Consider the following 20,884-nt stretch of genomic DNA (forward strand, 5'->3'; position numbering starts at 1 on the left):
AGGACCGAGCAGAAAATGTTTCTGGCAGCTCTCGGCTAAACTGTAGGATATCTGTTTAAAAGACAAGAAAACTATCACAATGATGACACATTTGTGCGAGAAAAGCTTTGCAGTTGTTGAGATTTGGAGCATAGTTATATTTTTCATTCATGAAACACTTTGCTTACATTACCAAATGTTAGCCTTGTTAACAGGCAAAGCCTGTTCTCTGCTCTCCAGTCCATAAAAGTGCAACAAAAGCAGCACACACTTTTGGATCGAGAGCAGGGGTGGGCAATTCATTTTCATAAGGGCCCACAAAAGAAGCCTGAAATGAGTCGGAGCCGCACCAACAATTACAAACTTATTCTGCTCAACTTTATCCTAGTGGACATGACACTAAATTGTGTATTTGGAATATCTGATACTGGTATTTAGTAGTGCTGGGCGATATATCGATATTTAACTAAGATATATCAATATATTTTTAAATGAGATATGGAATTAGACCACATTGCATATATTGATATCGTTCACATTTGAGCCATAATACTTATTCTATAGGCTATTTTTATTTTAAGATATTTCTTAATTTAAATGTGCACTTTACGGAGCTTTGTTAAACAGTGTGTATATTTACATTTTATAGTGAGTTTTCAATGAAACTTCTCGCATTTGGCTTGACTTTGACATTTCCTTTCACAGCTCTCACTTTGCGGAAAAAATATCGGGATATATATCGTATATCGATATTCAACCTAAATATATCGGGATATGACTTCTGGTCCATATCGCCCAGCCCTAGTATTTAGTAGGACAATTATTTTCTGAAAATATTTTGCCATGGGTGTGGTTTAATATTATAGATCCATGCCCGCGGGCCGTAATTTGCCCAGGTCTGATGCAAGGCGGTAGCTCCAATCCACCAGCAGAGGGGGCTAATGTGCAGCAACAAGAGGGGGCTACGGTCGACAAACACGGAAATGACTCCAACGATCATTTTTGATAATGCTGTGTCGATTTTAATGGCCGATGCCTTCTTAAGTGAATATATTATTGATCGCACTGTCCACCAACAGTTATCCGGATGCAATGATGCAAAGGTGATGTCGGGCAAAGGAAAGAGGCACTAAACATATCCCAGCTGGCTAACTTTTTTGGCTAGGCTACAGTTAGCACTAGGCTAAAAACAGAGATGTTCAGGTCCTCCGGGTACCAGCCTCTGCCGCAGAGAGACACTCCAGGTCTGTACGTGACCGACCCCCACAGAGGACTGTCCTTTGACTACATCCCCAATGTCTCCCAGAACGACTTCACAGGTAAAGCACGTTGAGCTGTGGCGGAGCTCCACTGAACTGAAGCGCTGTAGTGTTTAACCTCTTAGCCCCCGCCTGAACCGAGCGCGTGAACGCTTAAAAAGGCGTCAAAATAGCGATGAAAAAAGTGGCAAAAGCGTGACTAAAACAGCAATGAAAAACAACACAAATTAGATGAAAACGTGACAAAAACTTGACAAAAAATCAACACAAATTAGATGAAAAAGCGACAAAAACATCACAAAAAACAGGATAAAAAGCGACAAAAAATCAGCAAGAACTAGGTATAAAAATGACAAAAAAGTGACAAAAAAGCATGAGAAAAAGCGAGAAAAAAATCAACGAAATTAGATGTAAAGTGACAAAGAACAGGACAAAAGGCAACAAAAATTCAATGAAGAAGCGACAAAAACATGACCAAGAAATCAACAAAAAATAGATGAAGAAGCGACAAAAACAGGACAAAAAAATCAACAAAAATTCCATGTAAGTGACAAAAACATGATCAACAAAAATTAGATCTAAAAGTAACAAAAACAGGACGAAGAGCGAGAAAAAATCAACAGAAATTAGGACAAAAAGCGACAAAAGAGGCAACAAAAAATAGATGAAAAGTGACAAAAGAATGACAAAAAAATCAACAAAAAAACAGACAAAAACCACAAAAATGTGACAAAAACACGGCGACAGTTTGACAAGAGTTTCGATGACTTTTGTAGGTCTTAGCTTTCAAATGAGGCGTTACACTGTTGCTTTCCAGTGGAGAAGTTTGTAGATTTGGGTACAGCCGAACTGGAGAAAATATGCTCGATTCAGTGGGGGAGGTCAGAGGTTAAACTGCTGCACGAATACAAGTAATGTTTTGATAATGTTTTAATACAGCAGTAGTATATAATAGTCCAATCTACCCATGTTTGTTTCTGTAATGTGGTCTGGGGGAGCACTTTTCCTTCTATCCTCAAGAAAATTAAATAGTTTTAGATAAATAGTAAGCTGGTTCCCACATATAATAAGCCATTTTTCATACCATGTTTATGTTTTAGATGCTTCCCAGGGCTGGCTCTCTTGGATATGTAACCTCATAGTCATATTCCTGGTCTACATTGTGACCTTCATTACCTTTCCTGTATCTGGATGGTTTGTCCTCAAGGTAAGATGATGGCACGTGTGATCTGATTACCGTCGATAATAAACATACAATTAATGTGTTTTTCATAGACCGTGCCCAACTACGAAAAGATAGTGGTGTTTCGTCTTGGGCGTATTTGTCCACCCAAAGGACCTGGAGTAGTGTTGGTGCTTCCTCTCATCGATCAGTGGCAGAGAGTAGACCTTCGCACCAGAGCCTTCAGCATCCCTCCCTGTCAGGTCATAATAATAATATAATAATACACTTTATTAATTAATTTACGAGCTCCAACTTGGAAATTTCAACTGATGATCTTGGCTATATTAAAGAAAATGTTTTGTTTCTTTATTGTTTACTCTATAGTTTTCACATTGTATAGTATTTAAGGGAAAAACTAAATTGAAAGATTTGTCTGTCTGTATTTTCAGGTGAGGACACTAGATGGTGGACTACTCTTGGTTGGAGCTGATATCCAGTTCAGGATTTGGAACCCTGTCCTGTCTGTGGTGGCTGTGCAGGACCTGAATGCATCTACCAGGATGACTGCTCACAAGGCCTTGAGCCATAGTTTGTCCAAGAAAACAGTCAAAGAGATCCAGAGTGAGAGGGTCAAACTGGGGGAATATTTGGGGGTGCGGCCATATACTTTTCTATACTTGTAACATTTTCATAAGCATTTTATTCAAGTAACTGTACACCTTTTTTCTTTTGAAAAGATGGACATTAATGAGATGACAAAGCCCTGGGGCCTTGAAGTGGACCGGGTTGAACTTGTTATTGGCTCCATCCTCCAAGCTCCAGAGGAGGGCCCTCAGGGCTCCTTTATTTTGCCTCCTTCTGTCCCTGGCCTGGAAGGCATCGCTGGCCCCATTCAGCAGCTGGCCATGCATTTTTTCAGTCAAAATCTATCTCAGCCAAAACAAGGTTTGTTCAAATTCACATCACGTCTTGAGTAATGTGCAACATGAAGTAAAGTTTTTGATGCTGAATTTTAATTTCAGAAGACACTGTAACAGTGACAGATGAGCTTGCTCCTGTCCCCTCGCCTCACTCTGTGGAGGAGCTGCTCAGTGCTGTCAGACTGCTGCTTTCTGAGGGTCTTGTGAGTCGGGTTGGAGCCTGCTTCCAGTTTTGCATTACTTCTGCAGATCAGCAGCAGAAAAATTATTACGTGGATCTAAGACAAGGTCAGCTCCTTTCCCGCTTTTGTTGGTAACATAGATACTCAAAAACAAAAGATGAACAGGACACCGTTGTTTGTGTTGCAGGAAGTGGTTCTGCAGGGACAGGGTCGTCTCCAGACCCTGATGTCACTCTCAGTCTGACAGACACTGACCTTCTGGCTCTGTTTGAGGGAACACTGAGGCCGTTCGCTGCCTACAGCAGTGGCAGACTTCGGATTCAAGGCGATGTGAAAACCGCCATGAAATTAGAAGAAGTTATTAAGCTACTTAGAAAATGATGTATGTTTATAAATTCACTTATTTTTATTTATGATTGTGTTTTTGTGTGAAATCTTAAATGGCTCAATAATTTTAGAGTGTTTTATGCAGATTTCAAATCAGTGAATTGTAATAAAGTTAAACATCTTTCATTCATTGGCTGTAGCGTGTTTAATATATGCTAATGGTTGTCAACATGACATCATTAGTGAGTAGCTGTCACTTTGCCTTGAGCGCTGCGCAGGGGCCTTGGACGAGCCTCCTCCGACTCATGTCCCTGACTCAGACGGAGCTTTGCAGCTCAGTGTGCTCTCACTATGTCCCGGTGGAGTGTCTGGCGCCTGAGACCTCTCTCCTGGGCAGAGGAGAGCCTTCCTGTGGGAGCACGTTGTAGCAGCAGTGTATCCGTGGTCCGACAATCACATGGCAGCATTGTCCGGCCCTTCAATGAGATCCCTGGGCTGTGGAAGAACAGTGTGGTCAATCTGTACAACTTCTGGAAACAAGACGGCTTCAAAAACCTTCATCGCATCATGGTGAACAACTTCAACACGTTTGGGCCCATTTACAGGTATGAAGGCATTCACAAACCACACTGCTCTTAAAATGAATGCAATGAGTAACATGTTATGTCTATACTTTGAATAAAAATAGTTTATTGTCAAGGCCAATAAAGAGATCAAGCCTGGCCGTGTGTTTACATTTTTCTTATCTGACAGAGAAAAAATCGGCTACTACGAGAGTGTTAACATCGTCAAGCCAGAGGATGCTGCCATCCTGTTCAAAGCTGAGGGCCATTATCCCAAAAGGCTAAACGTAGAGCCATGGACGGCATACAGAGACTACAGGAACCGCAGATACGGAGTTCTTCTCAAGTGTGTATTGGTAAACCCATACTATTTAAATGTAACTACTTCACCCGTTTGGACATGGTCAGTAGATTGTGGTTCTTTTATTTTAATTCAGGTAAGTGATATTTGTCAATTTGCTTAAGAAACTTTGTGCAGATGTTTTTTTCAATTATTTCAATTCAATCCTTAGTCCTGCTTTAGTTCCAAGTTAGTCCAGATTTTTAATTAGCCAAGGTATGCATGTCCCATCTGTGTGTGGCATGATGTTTAGGTTTAACACACTATGTCTCAACAGGAGCGGCGAGGACTGGCGTTCAAACCGTGTCATTCTGAACAAAGAGGTAATCGCCCCGAAAATCCAGGAAAACTTTATTCCTCTGATGGAAGAAGTGGGGCTGGATTTTGTGGAGAGAGTTCACAAAAAGATCGAGCGGAGCGGTCAGAACAAATGGACTACAGACCTGTCCCAGGAACTCTTCAAATTCGCTCTCGAATGTAAGTGTTCATTTTGTCAAGTAGTGATGAAATACTTCTGCTGACTAATGTGAGAAGTAGATGATTAAAAGCATGACTAAATATCCACATAATTCTGATATCAAAACAAACTATAATGATCAGAGGGGACCAATGGAAGTAATCCCTGTGCTCCTTTTTTCTCTATTTCTCTTATCGTATTGCTGATGTGATTCCTGCTCTGCTCGTCCCGCAGCGGTGAGTGCGGTGCTGTACGGAGAACGCCTGGGTCTGATGCTGGACTACATCGACCCTGAAGTGCAGCACTTCATCGACTGCATCACGGTCATGTTCAAGACCACCTCGCCCATGCTGTTCATTCCCCCGGAGCTGCTGAGGAGGCTGGGCTCCAAAGTGTGGCGGGACCACGTGGAGGCCTGGGACGGCATCTTCAACCAAGGCATGTTTCCTCCTTCTAATTTCACTCATGGCAATATTAGTCGCTTTCAGATTGGAGAAGGAGATGGAAGGCAGCATTTTCCAACTATTTCCAGAACTAGTTGTTGTGATTGGTCGGCGCTGGGCGAAGTGTTCTGTAAAGGGAAGACACAATGACAGTATGCACTGATTTTGAACCTGTTACAATCTAATTAGAGGGAGAATGCCATTTGTTTTGCCTGTGCTTCTATTCAAATTAAACATTTGTCCTACCTCTCACACAGTTACTTAACTCATGCACCACAGTCTCACACATACAGTAAATGAGTTGTGTGAAGTGTCTTGCCCAAGGACAAAGTAACAGGATACACTTTTTGAGCTTGATTCAACCTGCTAGTCTTTGGACCTGTGGACGAACAACTGTTGCATCAAGCTTATAGCACTTTTAACTTCTCATCCCCCGCCTTAACCGGATGCATTTTCTCCAGTTCAACTTTACCCAAATCTAAAAGCTTCTCAAGTAGAGCCTATAAGTGTAGCATCTCACTTGAAGGCTAAGACCTACAAAACTGATCTAACCTATTTTTTTTTCTCATTGTTGCCATCACTTTTAAAAGTTTTTATTTCGTCACGCTTTTTTCACTTTTTTTTGTCGCATTTTTATCTGTTTTTTCAGTGGATTTTTGTAAAAAAAAAATGTTGCATTTTTGTCCCTTTTTTTACGCATTTGTGTCACTATTTTTTTGTATTTTTGGCGCATTTTATCTCTTTTTTCGTTGTGTTTTTGTAATTTTTTGCTGCATTTGTGTCACTTTTTGGCACATTTTAAAAATGTTTTAACTTTTTTATATCACATTTTATCACTTTTTTTGTCGCCTTTTTGTCTGTTTTTCTGCTTATTTTTGTCAATTTTTGGTTGCATTTGTGTCTGTTTTTTGTTGCATTTTTGTATTTTTGTCTCTTTTTTGCTGCTTTTATGTCACTTTTTTGGCACATTTTTGTCAGTTTTTCATTGCATTTTTGTCACTTTCCTGTTGCATTTCTGTCTGTTTTTCATCACATTTTTGCCGCATTTTACTTTTTCGTTCGTTTCGTATTTTTGTTGCACTTTTATCTCTTATTCGATGTATTTTTGTACATTTTTGCTGCATTTGTCTCACTTTTTTGGCACATTTTTAAAAAAATTAAACATTTTTTTTATTGCATTTTGCCAATTTTTTGTCACATTTTTATCTGTTTCTCAGCGTATTTTTCTACATTTTTTGTCACATTTTTGCCAAATTTTTGGCACTTTTTTGTTTCATTTTTATCTCTTTTACATTGCATTTTCATCACTTTTGTCTGTTTTTTGCAACATTTCTATCAGTTTAAGAAGTTAAGAAGATTTGGGTAAAGCCAAACTGGAGAAAATCTGCTCTGTTTCGGCAGGTTAAGACGCTAAGAGCTTTTTATCATGTTACAATGTTGTTCTCTCTTCAAAAACATAGCTGGAGCTGTGTTTCGAGCCGCTAGGATCTTCTCCAGTGTTTAGCACCATGAACAGCAAAAAAACTCACTCATCATAGTTTAACTAGGGCCACATGTGCCGAGCGGTGTTCTTATTGAAACAGTGCACAGCGAAGGGGAGCAAGAGGAGGGGGCGGGGCTTATTTCAGTGAACCAGGAAGTTACACTACTGGATATTTCGTTTCAGCTGTTTTAGATCAATATTGCATTTTCTAACCAACAAAGTGAAAGTGATAAAGATTTGTGATTATGACCAAGTTTTCATTGTTTCCTTACAGCGGACAGGTGTATCCAGAACATCTACAGAGAGCTGCGGCAGGACTCGGGGCAAACAAAGAAGTACCCAGGGGTCCTAGCCACCCTGCTCCTGCTGGACAAGCTCTCTGTTGAGGACATTAAGGCCAACGTCACAGAGCTGATGGCTGGAGGAGTGGATACGGTGAGTGAACACGGTGTCTTACGGGGAAAGCTTGTAACATTATTAACCTGTACTTGTTTTTCAAAGTAGACTTCCATTACTCTCCAGTGGACGCTTTATGAATTGGCCCGACAACCAAACCTCCAGGAGGAGCTGAGGGCGGAGGTGTTCAAGGCTCGAGAGAAATGCCAGGGAAACATGCAGGAAATGCTCAAGCACGTTCCCTTGGTCAAAGGAGCTCTCAAGGAGACGCTACGGTAATAGATCATAGTAGTTTATTCAGGTTTTCTGGCAAACTTCACACATTCCATTCCTGTGTCATAAAACTCTTCTTGCTGCTCTTGAAATATAAGTAATAGAGTTTGGGATGGAATGATACAAATTGAACGCTACCATTTTATGGGGAACCAAAAATGGCTTAACAATATAAAATGTTTAGAAAGAGCCATGGAAGAACTCTGCAATATTCAAAAGGTTTTATGTACGAAAGAATCAATATTTTATATTTTGTCTTTTTGTTTATTATCATGGAATGCACCAGGAATAGGGTTAAGTACCATGACACGATAGTTTACCTGTATGGTATAGAGAAAAAAGGTATCGAAAAAAAGAAATATAAAATCTTTGTATTCAAGTTTTGATGCTGCTGTTCATCAAAATGTTAAAGAAAAAAAAGTGAAAGACAAGTTGAACAAAATTGGGGGGGAAATGGGGAAAAACAAGTGGGAAAATTGGAGTAAATTTGAGGGGAAAAAAATAGAAAAATTTAAATTGGCAAAATAATGAAAAAAAAAGTTGGGAAAATTGAGGGGAAAAAACATGAAAAAAAAAGGTTAAAAACATTAAGAATAACTTAAAAATTGTTTTTTGTTTGTTTCACCTCAAACAAATCATACAAATGGAAAGGAAATTAAATGGAAGGAAAAGGAATAAAATAATATTTTTAATCAGTGTCTTGGTTCTAGGACAGATAATTTATTATAGGTATTGAAAAAAGTATCGGCATAGAAAAACAAGTATCGTTTAAGTAACGATACTTGGAATCCCAGGTATCTTCTTAGCGAAGAAGAACAAGAATTTCCAAAATGTTGAATAGAAACATTAAAATAAACTGCCTTTTTAAATATTTAGTGCTTTTTTTGTCTTCTCATTTTGGACATGGACTCCAATGTTAGTAAACAACTGTTCATTCTGTGCCATGTCTAGGTTACACCCAGTCGCTGTGAGCCTGCAGAGATACATCACCGAGGACATCATCATTCAGAACTACCACATCCCGGCCGGGGTGAGTGCACGAGCCCGTGTGGTCGTCTTGTTACTTGATACTCAGATAGATGTCATTTATTTGTATCAATTGTATTCATTCCTAAATCTCCTCATTTTGCAAACTAAGAGCTGCTTTTTGGGCCAATCAGGAGAGGATTGGATGTTTATTTTCATTTCAATTTCTCTCTCTTTTCACTTTGCAATCTTACAGACCATCACTTTAAATCTAAATTTCTTGGAAAATAAGGACAATGCTAACTATTTTTTAAGGTTTTGGTCCGTAGGCAGTATTAGACAGTACAGGACTAGACCAGTAAAGAGCAGAGAGTGACATTCAGCTCATTGTCCACATGCACAGCTGCCTTATTACCCCCTTGGAACCATGGAAACCAATTCTAGTTTCCTAATATCTGAGTATTGATTATTTTCACAACTCTACATGTCTTAAGGTTGTCTGTTGGCTCAGTATCGTCCTGTCGTGTCTCATTTAGACCCTGGTACAGCTGGGACTCTATGCCATGGGCCGCGATCCGAAAGCGTTTTTGCGGCCGGAGCAGTACCAGCCCGCCCGCTGGATCCGCACTGAGACCATTGACAGTATGACTGAGACGCATTACTTCAGGAGCCTGGGGTTCGGCTTCGGTCCACGGCAGTGTTTGGGACGCAGGATCGCGGAGACCGAGATGCAGATTTTCCTCATCCATGTGAGTTTGTGAGCAAAACACTGACGGTGATGTCCACAATTAACAACACAATATGATCAGATACATGCCGATATGATTGTTAAAGACGCTCAATATTAAGGAAATGTTCAAATATTATTCATACTTTTTGTTTAGCATATGAAAAAAAAAAAAAAAAATCAGGTTTCTACAGGACTTGTTCTCCCAACACATGTGTAAGAGTGGAGGATACTTAACGTTTAAAATAAGGAAAAGCTCCCGCACACTGGCTACATTTAGACCTTCTGATTTCTAGAGTTCTCGGATTATTGACGTGGTTTGTAAACAGTATAATCTGATTTCTTTCTGAGCTTTTCACACGTGTGCATAACTAACCAGGTAAACACAACAAAGAGGCCAAACTAACGTCACAAAGACTAAAGATATCATGAAAAGACAAAAGTTATCCATGAAATAACGTATATATAATCTCTAATTTGTTTGTAGATAAAGCACAGTGTGTTTTCAACACTTGAGTGGTTAAGGAGCGTCATCCTCAGTGTCCCAGCCATGATTATATAAAGGACGACGAAGGGTCCATTATCAGAAATGAATGTCTGCTGCGACACCGCGAAATCCATTTATTTCTGATAATGGACATTGTATTATCCCGCCTTATACCTGAAACTGTTGATTGGGTCCTGTTTGCTTTTCCTTTTTGTCCTGGGCAGTAGTTATTCCACTCTATAAGCTGTTTTACCAGCTCAATTGGTTGTCGTTACGAGGGAAACAGCTGCAGTGGAGTGATATAGATTTTCACTTTTTAACCTACACCCTCTCGCCAATCAGAATTAAAGAGATATTTCAGGATTTTTGACATAGGGCCTCATTTCCTAGTTATCCAGAGTGTTGCTGGTACCTGGAGATATTTTTTTTGTAATTCGTGCAGTTCTTATCCAAATCTGCACTGGTTCATGTAGAACCCGGAGTTTTGGATTCTCATATTTCTCAAGAGAATGTAAAGGAGTCCGATCTGATTATTGTGTTGTCTGATTTCCCCAGTTATCAGGTCTTTCTGTCCAGGTAAATGTCGCCACTGTCTCACTCTGTTTTTTTTGGCTTTTATTGCTGCAATGTGTCGGTCACACTGGCCGTCAGACCTGGATCAAGGTCAAGTCAGGACTAAACCTATGTTTTCACTGAGCAAAGACAGAACAAATGTAACAAATAGTCTCGTAATGCGATGTGACATTATAATCATTGTGTCACTCATACAGAACAAGTGCGCTCTCGATTATTAACTCTACAATATTCCTTTTCCTTGGTCCTTTCAGATGCTGGAGAACTTCAAAGTGGAGAAGCAACGACACGTCGATGCCAAAAGCGTGTTCGAACTTATCCTTGTGCCCGACAAGCCGATAATACTGACCCTGAAGCCGCTACAGAACAGCCAACACGTCTGAGCGTTTCTGAGATCACTTTAAATCAAACCAAATATGTCAAATAAATGGTAGCTAACTAATCAACAAGGGGCTGAACTCTCCCCCTCACTCCCTCTGCTGTGTACATATAATTTACCTGTGCTTTAGAGATGATGCTAAATCAATTCTCTGTCTGTGCTTCACGTGTGGAACGATAGACAATAGACGTGTTTTGGGCAAACACGTATGTAACACCACATCAAGTTCACTTTAAATAATTATGTCCTGGTCAAAATTAAAGGGACTGGATGCAAGTTGGTCATTTTATGCTCACTACTGCCACCTCAGGTTCTATATTAAGCCTGACTTCGGACCGAATTAACACCTTTTTGAGTAACAGTGCAGGATTTTAGAGGCAGTTGTGGTGAACAGGTCTGAGCTCATTCTACACATTAGGACATGGCTGGAACATGTAGGGGGAGGAAAATACTTAATTTTAGCATTTTTAAACTCCATACAGTCCCTTTAAGTCTGTGTTTTAATAATACCAAGATCTGAATAAAATGGATGACAAGAAATCTTCTGGAATGTGCCTTTTTTTTTATTAGAACGTTTTTCATGTGAATTGATATAGTAAAATGGACAATATCTGACACTCATAGTTAGCAATATATTGATTATAATATGATATATAGGATAATTATTCTATGTTCTGCATTTGTGTTTACTTCTGTGACAGTGTTGAGGATGTTTGACCAAGTCCATATCCGTGCTCGCTGAGATGGATCAGCATCTGCTGTTTCTGCTTTCCCCACAGCTTTGAGTTTTCTTCAAGCTACAAAAATGACATTTTACATCACAGACTGTTTCATAAAGTCACATAATGATCCTTTATATGTATATTATAATGTCTATTTCACCTGCTGCTCCAGTATGAGCCGCCTGGTATCAGTTCTTTTTAGTTCAGCCAATAAATCTTCTTGGTCTTTCACTGATGCAGTGGCTTTACTCTGAAAAGGAAAACAAGTCAGAGTCCTAAAAGTTGAAGAGCTGAGTGGCCCAAACATCAAACATTACATCATGCAACATGGACTACACAGACGGGAGCTGAGGGTCCCCCAATATTTTTGTGTAAGAATGTACTGCGTTTTCTTCTTTATGCTGGGGGATGGAAATACCATATTTATTGGTGATTATGTCAACATTTTGCATTTATATTTACAGTGGGTTCAGAAAGTATTCATTCCTTGATTCCTGTTTTATTAGGAAGCAGCATTTTAACCTCTTAACCCCCGCCTTATCCGAGTGTGTTTTCTCCAGTTGAGCATTACAGTGTGACGCCTCATTTCAAAGCTAAAACCTGCAAAGCTAATCTAAGCTTCTTCCTCGTTAACATTATCACAGTTTCATCCTTTTTATTTGTGTTTTTGTCACATTTTTGTTGCTTTTTTGACAAGTTTTGGTCACATTTTTGAGGCTTAATCACAGTAACATCAACATGATAAAAACACAACAAAAATGACTAAAAAGTGATGGGAAAAAAAAAGGAAGAAACTTAGATGAGTTTTGTTAGCCTTAGTTTTCAAATGAGGCGTTACCCTGACCTATAGGCTGTGAACTCTCCAGTCGAGAAGCTTTTAGATTTGGGTAAAACTGGTAATATGAGCTCAGTTAAGGTGGGAGTTAAGAGGTTAACACTACAATAACTTTAGAATTTGTACCAACCAGAAATTACACAAGTTACAAAATGACCCATTGTGTATTTAACTGATCCTGCCAAGTCACAAAACGTGCATAGTAACAATGTTATTTTGTCTGCACCGATGTCAATATAACATTTTGCCCAGAAAATTATGGTCTAGACATAGATTGTTGATACACGTGACATACCGGTGCAAAGGGCGGTGCGGGAGGTGTCGGTGCCCTGTGTAGCTCCTGGCTCAGACTTGGGTCCTCTGCTGCTCGTCTCCCCTCACTTTCACCTTCACACAACAGAAACATCACTCTGGAGTCCATATTGAAATTAAAAGGGCCAGACTGCACTGCACTCACTTCTTATTTTTGTCATTGCCTGTCCTATGTTCCCATGCTGTTTCTTTATCATTGAGATGTTATACATTTGCTGAGCTCTCTCCATCTTCTCAATCGCCTGAAACACACAGACTTGGTGTTTATGACTGAACATCAGTGAAGTTCAGATTCACTTCACGTTGGCCTCTCTCTGAAATGCAGTTTGATTCACACTAGAGGAGCGTGTCACTGCGCTACCTTGCCCTGGCGCCGGACCATGGCCTCCAGCTCGCTCACCCGCCTCTGCTCCTGCTGCAGACGCCCCGGCTGAGTCTGGAGAAGACTCTTCAGCCTCAGCAGCTCCTTCTCACTGTCGTTCTTCTGAACAGAGGAATCAGATGAACGTCTTCTTTAGTGCAGTTGTCCTTCTCCTCGCACAACAGTGATATTATTACCCATTCATCAGCATCAGATCCACAACCCCGCATTAGCTTACTGTAGTCTGAGTCTATTGACTGTTTAAAAACTGAGCTCCCCACAAAACAGTTTAGTCAATTATGTTTCTCTTGTGCCATCGGTCCATCTTTGCTGGAACGCTCTTTCATAAACCAGACTGTAATGACGTGCCAATAGGATGGAAATAGAATGGTGACTTTGGGGAGGGATCGTGCATCTCTCTGTAATATCACAAAGAAAATGTCGTTTCCTGGGAGTTGACAGGTAATTACTGATATAATCATGAAATAACTAGGATGTGTGACCCGTTTCCACATTTTTTTATATGTACATTAAACATGGATGCTCAGTCCTCCAGGAGAATAACTAAATGGAGTCCACTAAAACAACATATCTGGACATGTTTCTACTCAATGGCCGACGCTTCGAAACTCATCCCATTTTCTTCTTCATAGGGCCAGAGATGTTGCACACACAGATTACGTAATAAACGTTCAAAATGTATTTACATGAATTTTGTAAAGAAGAAAGAACTCTCAATGCATTTAGTAATAACTTTGGTTACTACAGTTTTACTCACCATTGTTAACATTGATAAGCACCTGAAGTGATGCCATCGTCCCAATGTGCACCATTCCTATGTCTGGTTGTGTTTAGTCACAAATGATTATGTTATGATAAGGAAAACGGTTTGAGCATGTTGTCTTTTAGGATCTAAACTTATTAAATGACTGAACAATGTATGCAGTCACCACTTAGGTGCTTATAATAAATAATATATACAGAGATTATTAACAAAAGGTGTGGAAACAGTATTTGAAAATGCTTTGTGTGAAGTCATAAACTGTTGCCATACATTTGATTGCTTACATCAGTGGGGGTCTCACTACAACAAGTGCAGGGGGGGGGCTTCTATTACTTAAAGCAGTACTAAGTAACTCTTCCCCCTAGAGGCCATAAGTGCAACTGCAGGTGTTGTAGCAAGTTAGGATTTTTTTAATTTATTAATTGTCTTGGAGAGTAAATACTACGCTGACAGGAAAGGCGAAGGGAGAGAGGGTTACTGTGCATCCAATTATACAATGGAAATATTTTTTTTCACTCAAACTTGGCTGTAAATACTGTTTAAAGTGACGTTAGCCCACAGTTAGCTTTGCCCGTTAGCCTGTTAGCTTCTTCTTCGTGATTCCATTAGTGTGTATTGCTTTCTCCGCACCGGTGGCAGTCAAGTTGCAAACATGGTTTTCTTCCCAGAGACACCAGGGGGAGATGAAAGACCCTCCAATCACCCCATAAACACTTGTATTACCCCCACAGGGACTACGGAAAGGATTTATTAAGGTAAATAAGTTACTTAGTACTGCTTTAATGCAAAATTAGAAAATAATGCATTTTTTCATTTCACGAAGAAGTGAACATTTGATCACATTTTTAACTGTTTTGACCAAATGCGGCTCTACAAACCCACCCATACACCGGGGGGAGATGCAGACTCTGCACCGAAAGGCCCAATCTGGGATCGTAATTGAACCCAGGACCTTGCTGATGGGCGAAAGTGCACCTCTCAGTAATCAGGCCAAAACAAAGCTTTCGGACTCGCTTCTTTCGTGCATCTTTACCCTGATGAGCTGGTTCTGCAGTTGCTGGATCCTGTCAGTCTGAGTCGCGGTCCTGCTGCGCTCATTGGACAGTCTGCTCGAGAGAGACGCTATGGACATACAACAAACACATCAGAGTGAAGAATTTGTTCATCTCTCAAATGCTCAGAGCTCTCAGAACACTATCTCCATTAAACTTCTGCTGGGGAGAGATTTTCATTTCGATGAGACTTCAAAGCGGGCGGCGTTTGGGGAGGATAGCTGCATCGAGGTTACGCAGTGTCCTTCAGTAGATTAGTTTTTCTCTGCCCACACGCCATATCACGGACCATGAACCAAACTCATGAACCCTTATCGCTCACACCAGTCTGCTGCAAGGACATTAGAGGGAAAATATATACGTCACACCCAAGCAATACTTATTTTTCTAGGTATGTAGCTACTGTGTGTTCCAAATTCACTGCAATGTCTTGTCCTGCTTTAGCCTCACAACATGACTTTCGTTACACGCTGTGTTTTGTAACCCTGCATATTGAGTCTGTGTCCTTTCTGAGAACACAAAACAAATGGATAATGCTTCTCCATGGCTTTACCTCTTAAAGGAACAGGCCACCGTTTTTACATGCTGAGATATGTTCTTATCTGAGCTTAGACGAGTTGATTGTACCTGTCTAATCTCAGTCACGCAAATGACCAAAGATGTTGTTAGCATTTGGCCTCTCCCAATGTATTCCTATAGCTCCAAACAGGGGTGAAGATGGAAGCTACTAGTGTTCATCCCTTCTATCTTTTAGGTCAGTGGGGATGAAAGTCCAAGAACTCGTCTTTGCCCCAAAACGGCAACATAACATTATTCGCCTTCGTCATCTTGCTTGTTCAATAACGTTATTTCACTTTAATTTGAGGTTGTGGTTCGTGAGTGATTTTAGATTTCAAACAACAACTGTCTCCTCCCACAGAGTTTTTTGACCCCTGCCCTCCATCTCCATCCTCTAGGACGGAGTCGGCAAGTTCTCTTGGTGGAGGGACGTTTTTATTCATTGTCAAAAGGCCAAGTGTCGAGCCTCATATGGCTATGATCTAATTTGATGTTCCGCTAAGAAATTTGTATTGACTGTATTTTTTTCACACTTTTTGTGAAATTGAACAGGCAATTGCTCGCTGATTTGTATAATAATATTTCTCAAAATCCTCTTGGGGGCCGGAGGTTTTATGCTGGACATTGACATTGACTATCCCTGTTCTAATTGTTGTAACTCATTTCCAAATAATAATAATAGTTTAACTCGAAACATATACACAGATGTGAGTGGAGTACTCACACTATTTATTCAAATTAGAGTATGTCACTTTAAAATGATTTGAATATTTACTCAGTAAGTTAAAACAGTTTTAAGTCAAGTCAAGTTTCAAAAAGTTTCATGAAGTCACTCATGCAGCTTAAGCGCAAAGGTCTTGGTCATATTTTTAGGACATAATCCAACAAAAAAAAAAAAAATATTTTCTTTTCCACTTCCATAATGTATTCTTTGCACGTAATCTCTATTTTTATTATACTTAATCTTTTGATCATGCCTTGTTTTTGTATTTTTGTATATCTAGATGTAAGTTGTATTTTATATGAAGCACTTTGGGCAGCTGTGGTTGTTGTAAATGTGCCAGAGAAATACAGTTGACCTTCACCTAACTTTCCTCAGGCAAAGTAAAAAGTACTGTGTGATCAAACCACTCATGTACAAACAGCCTACATCGTGTTAATAGAGAGAAGACCTGGGTGAATTGAGAAAACTACAGTGCTGGGTAAACTTTGTTGACAACATGAGCCAGGCTAAAGTGAGCCAGTGCTGAGTTACCAATGCGGTCAGCCATCTCAGTCTTGGTCATCACGTCCAGGTCCGTGTCCCTGAGCAGCTCCAGGCCCCGGGTCGTGGTGCGCTTGGAGCCGGCTGTTCTCGGTCTGCAGCGCCTCCAGCTGCGCGCGCAGAGAGATCAGGTCCGCCGCCATGTGCCTCATCGCTCCGCGGTACCTCTGCACCTCCTGGACACACGCGAGCACGCGACAGACAGGGTGAGTAACCAGGAACATGAACATTTGTTTTTGTAGCTTATTTGAGCAAAAGTAGCAGAGGTTTAGGCTGTATAAAATGTTGAAGGTGTTCCATGCAGTTTCACTAATCCCCACCAGAGGTCTCCCCACACCGCCTCTGGATTTTTGACTTGGGGAACAGGCAGAAATCTGGACGACAAAAAATAGCAGGAACATATTTCCAATAAATAGGCAGCCAACACCATGAAAAAAATCAATAAATATTAGCATAAGATAGGGTGCAAGGCTTCAATTCATTATCATATTTGTAAACATGAATCCTAGAAGTAACTTGTGTTCCTTTTGCCTCTATTTCTTTAAAGCCAACTTGAGGAAATGAATTGTTTGTCTAGCAAATTTACATAGAAATTACTGTCTGGCCAGAATAAAGAAAATATCACATTTTGCGAGACAAATGCAATTTCTCCGGCGGAAATACAAAGTGTTTGAAGCCTCTGGTTCAGTGTCGGCCAAATGGTTCACCAATCCTCCTTTTTTTTTTTTTCCTCCCTTTAACAGCCTGTCTGTGCTATGGTCTGTGCACTGTCCTCTGCAATGTGGGAGGGGCCGCACTCCACTCTCTGCTGAGGCTGACACTCCCAGGGGACCCAGGGTGAAATTGAGCGTCTAATAGAAAGGGCAGGGCCGGGACAATCATGATGGAGATGAGATGTGTGGGGGGGCCTACGGGCACAATGGCCTACATCCTGAACAGAGGTACCTTTCTCTGTCCTAGATACATGCTACAAACATTTACTTTCTTCTGTGTTATCATTATGACTAAGCAACTGGTTATTCATTGTTACAGGTTAGTGATTCGTGGAACTAGATTGTGCCCAGGCTACAGTATAGGAGACAAAGAGAGAGATGCATGCCCTCTTATTTTATGTTTATAGTTCAATCTCAGTTTATAGCCATTGCCTCCTTGTGCAAGATGCTTCACCTTACTTGCTTGAATAAAGGTGTCCCTTTGATAGAACTATATCACGAGAGGTTGCATAGTTGCACAGTCACTAAGTCTCCATCAGTCATGCCTCTGGGTATGACTTAACCACTGCCAAGAGTGATTTAGTGTTTTGTCTCTAGGGTCCAGATTCTTTTAATCGAGGGAGAAGAGAGGGGCCACTGACTTGAAATGTGGAAAGATCTGGTTTTGGTTTACCCTCTCATTTAGGTTTGGGAACTTAACCTCTTAACCCCCCACCTGAACCAAGCACATTTTTCTCCAGTTCAGGTTTACCCAAATCGAAAACTGCGTTTTTGTCAAATTTTTCTTGTGTTTTTGTCTCTTTTTTTGTCAGGTTTTTGTGTTTTTTTTTTGTCTTGTTTTAAAAATCTTTTCTTTTTTTTTAACTTCTTTTTTTTTGCTTAATTCACACAATTTTCCTCTTTGCTTTTTGACGTTTTAGTCCTGTTTTTATTATTATTATTATTATTTATTTTATTATTTAGTATTGTTGCTTTTCCGGCAGTTTTTTGTTTTTTCATCCTCATTTTTGTTGCTATTTTGATGCTTTTTTTTCAACCAAGCTTTTAGATTTCGGTTAAGCTGAACTGGAGAAAATGTGGTCGGTCCAGGCGGGGGTTAAGAGGTTTTTTATTGAGGCAATAATGGCAGAGGATTTATTTTTTTTAAAAACAGCACAAAGCTTGAGTGCCAACAAAGTCAGCCTGCAGGCCACTCCCTTATAAAGGTGTATCCACAGAGAGTCATTGTGATTTCCATATATACATTAGATGTTTTTTTTTTCCTACAATTATCATGATTCATTTTCATGTTCAGATCAAACCCAGGCGTTGATCGTGCTCTCACCTGGGCATGAGCTGCAGTCACAGGTGCAGTGCTGGGATCCTCCACACACAGAGACAATCTGAACACAAATCACTCAGTAACTCATTTACTGTCACTCCACTGTTGTGAGAGGCTTGTGGCTGACCGTTCCTCTCCTGTGAGATGGTCTGATTTCGCAGCTGACGTCTGTTCCTGTTGAGGGTCATTTTGAAGGTAAAGTGGGAGAATCTGTGCCAGAGCATCATGGGAAGGCAGGCTGAGGACGTCATTCTGGGGCGAAGGACAGACACATGATTACAGTCAGCTGCACCACACAGTACAGTGAAGAGGCAGTGGTTCCCAAGCTCTACTTTCTTACAGGCCCCATACCTCATTTATTAGTTGTGGAAATAGTACTGTGCATCTAATTATAAAGCATTTCTATCCATTTCATGAACTTGCTGTATAGTTTTTGAGCATTTTTGTGGCAATGATCCTGAAAAGTGACCTTGCAAGTTGTGAAATCTGCTCATAAACTGTGAAGAATCGGGACCACTTTCAACCACAATCTAATTGACTGGCTTCTAATCAAGAACCAGGATAGTGATTATTATTCATTATTTGCGCCTATTTTCCAAGACTTCATCCATAAACTAAAATCACCAACCCAAGAACTGTAATTTAACTAAAATACTGTTTAAATTACATTATATTGTATATTAAAAATAACATTGTTAAAATCATGTCACGACACACTCATTTGTCGCAACCCACACTTTTGGGAACCCATGTATTAAATAATGGATTGTTGCCACACAGTTTTTTATACACAATTCTAGAGGTTTTACATTCCTAAAGAAACATATTACATAAATAGCCTCTTATCGGAATCAAAATCAGAATCAGAATAGTTTTTATTGCCATTGTTTGTAAACGGGTTCACAAACTAGGAATTTATCTTGGTGAGACGTGCAACATTAAACATAAAAAACATATAACACAGAGTTTAGATAAAAAATAAGCTATAAACTTTAAACTATAAGGCTTATTAGAATGGGCAGGTCAACAGATTAGCCTGCTGTAGCCTGGTGCCTTGCTAATTTCGTTTTCTCTTTATGGAGCGCAATGTCTCGGATTTCTAGCACATTCCACATCAATAAACAAATAGAGATTTAGATTTAAAAAACATTTTGTACAAAAAATTAGTGACCAGGCAGCTAACGGAGTTGTTCCACGATTCTTTGCTGTTCTTTTTTTTAAATATTGTTTTTGGCGAATATAACTGTGGACAAGAGGGGGTGGGTCCATTAGTCCGACAATCCATTATTCCGAAAATGTCCCATTGAGTCGGGGTTGAAAAATAAAATTAGGTTCAGGCAAGAGTCCGCTGACCTTAAGGTTAGGGCCGGTGGTTGCATATGGCTCTCTAATCCACAACACAACTGGGTTAGAGATGTCGGACTAATGGCACCTCTGCTTGATGGTAAATCTTCGGAATAATGACATATCGGACTAATGGATTGTCGGACCAATGTCATGGCACCAGACAATAGGCCGTTTCATTGTTGGTATACATTGGAAGCTGAATGCTATATCATTCTATTGTAGAGTAATGTTTAACTGTTGTTGGACATATCCGATAAAACTTTAATTTACACCCTGTTCTTTCACTTAAATATAAAACAAACTTATAACTTTATACTAGCTAGATTTGGTTTAATCCTCTATCCATTGCTTACTTCCTCCCTCTTGATGTTGCATGATGCAGGGAAAGGATCTATATTTTCTGTAGCCCCTAAAATAGCGGATTTCTCTGGCAACAGTCCATCCAAAACTCTATTCACTATTGCTCCCCCTCCGAATCTGCTTTTCTTTTATTTCCGTGTCGCTATTATGACCTCTGCCTCCATTCCCCTCTTCCCTGTGTAAGCTCTGTTTCTCTCAACCACACAAGCTTTCTTTTTTTCCACATTTAGTCCCCACTCCACACCACGAGAGCTTTTGTGTCCACCGCCCTCCAGCCCCCTCCGAGTGCTCCTGCTGCATACACTGCATCGCCTGAGTGGTTGCCAGGCAGTGCAC

The 20,884-nt window shown here is 40.2% G+C and overlaps 3 protein-coding genes across 3 annotated transcripts; 2 read left to right on the top strand and 1 right to left on the bottom strand.

Moving 5' to 3' along the window:
- Positions 1–911: 911 nt before the first annotated feature.
- stoml1 (stomatin (EPB72)-like 1) lies at positions 912–3,917 on the top strand. The gene is made up of 7 exons (XM_079567706.1): positions 912–1,298; positions 2,339–2,445; positions 2,514–2,663; positions 2,853–3,056; positions 3,141–3,348; positions 3,426–3,611; positions 3,693–3,917. The coding sequence occupies exons 1-7, from the start codon at positions 1,175–1,177 to the stop codon at positions 3,884–3,886; spliced, it is 1,173 nt and encodes a 390-aa protein (XP_079423832.1). The 5' UTR covers positions 912–1,174; the 3' UTR covers positions 3,887–3,917.
- Positions 3,918–4,118: 201 nt separating this feature from the next.
- Positions 4,119–10,981, top strand: cyp11a1.2 (cytochrome P450 family 11 subfamily A member 1, tandem duplicate 2). The gene is made up of 9 exons (XM_079567738.1): positions 4,119–4,437; positions 4,586–4,741; positions 5,013–5,212; positions 5,427–5,630; positions 7,393–7,553; positions 7,623–7,789; positions 8,739–8,817; positions 9,290–9,502; positions 10,795–10,981. The coding sequence occupies exons 1-9, from the start codon at positions 4,184–4,186 to the stop codon at positions 10,921–10,923; spliced, it is 1,563 nt and encodes a 520-aa protein (XP_079423864.1). The 5' UTR covers positions 4,119–4,183; the 3' UTR covers positions 10,924–10,981.
- A 935-nt stretch (positions 10,982–11,916) lies between these two features.
- On the bottom strand, positions 11,917–16,930 carry ccdc33 (coiled-coil domain containing 33; the record flags this gene model as incomplete). Its single annotated transcript, XM_079568444.1, has 6 exons — positions 16,799–16,930; positions 14,967–15,055; positions 13,150–13,272; positions 12,934–13,030; positions 12,772–12,863; positions 11,917–11,931 (listed from the first exon to the last, which is right to left on the bottom strand). The coding sequence occupies exons 1-6, from the start codon at positions 16,827–16,829 to the stop codon at positions 11,917–11,919; spliced, it is 447 nt and encodes a 148-aa protein (XP_079424570.1). The 5' UTR covers positions 16,830–16,930.
- Positions 16,931–20,884: the final 3,954 nt, after the last annotated feature.

Source organism: Gobius niger, assembly GCF_951799975.1.
Source record: "Gobius niger genome assembly, chromosome: 12".
In the NCBI taxonomy this organism is placed as follows: Eukaryota; Metazoa; Chordata; class Actinopteri; order Gobiiformes; family Gobiidae; genus Gobius; species Gobius niger.

Bases quoted from the DNA above. Each gene is read 5' to 3' on its own strand.
- stoml1 (XM_079567706.1), top strand. From the start codon at position 1,175: ATGTTCAGGTCCTCCGGGTACCAGCCTCTGCCGCAGAGAGACACTCCA. The intron at 2,446-2,513 runs GTAAGATGATGG...TGTTTTTCATAG, and splicing joins CTGGATGGTTTGTCCTCAAG to ACCGTGCCCAACTACGAAAA. The intron at 3,612-3,692 runs GTCAGCTCCTTT...TTTGTGTTGCAG, and splicing joins TTACGTGGATCTAAGACAAG to GAAGTGGTTCTGCAGGGACA.
- cyp11a1.2 (XM_079567738.1), top strand. From the start codon at position 4,184: ATGTCCCGGTGGAGTGTCTGGCGCCTGAGACCTCTCTCCTGGGCAGAG. The intron at 8,818-9,289 runs GTGAGTGCACGA...TGTCTCATTTAG, and splicing joins ACTACCACATCCCGGCCGGG to ACCCTGGTACAGCTGGGACT. The intron at 9,503-10,794 runs GTGAGTTTGTGA...TGGTCCTTTCAG, and splicing joins TGCAGATTTTCCTCATCCAT to ATGCTGGAGAACTTCAAAGT.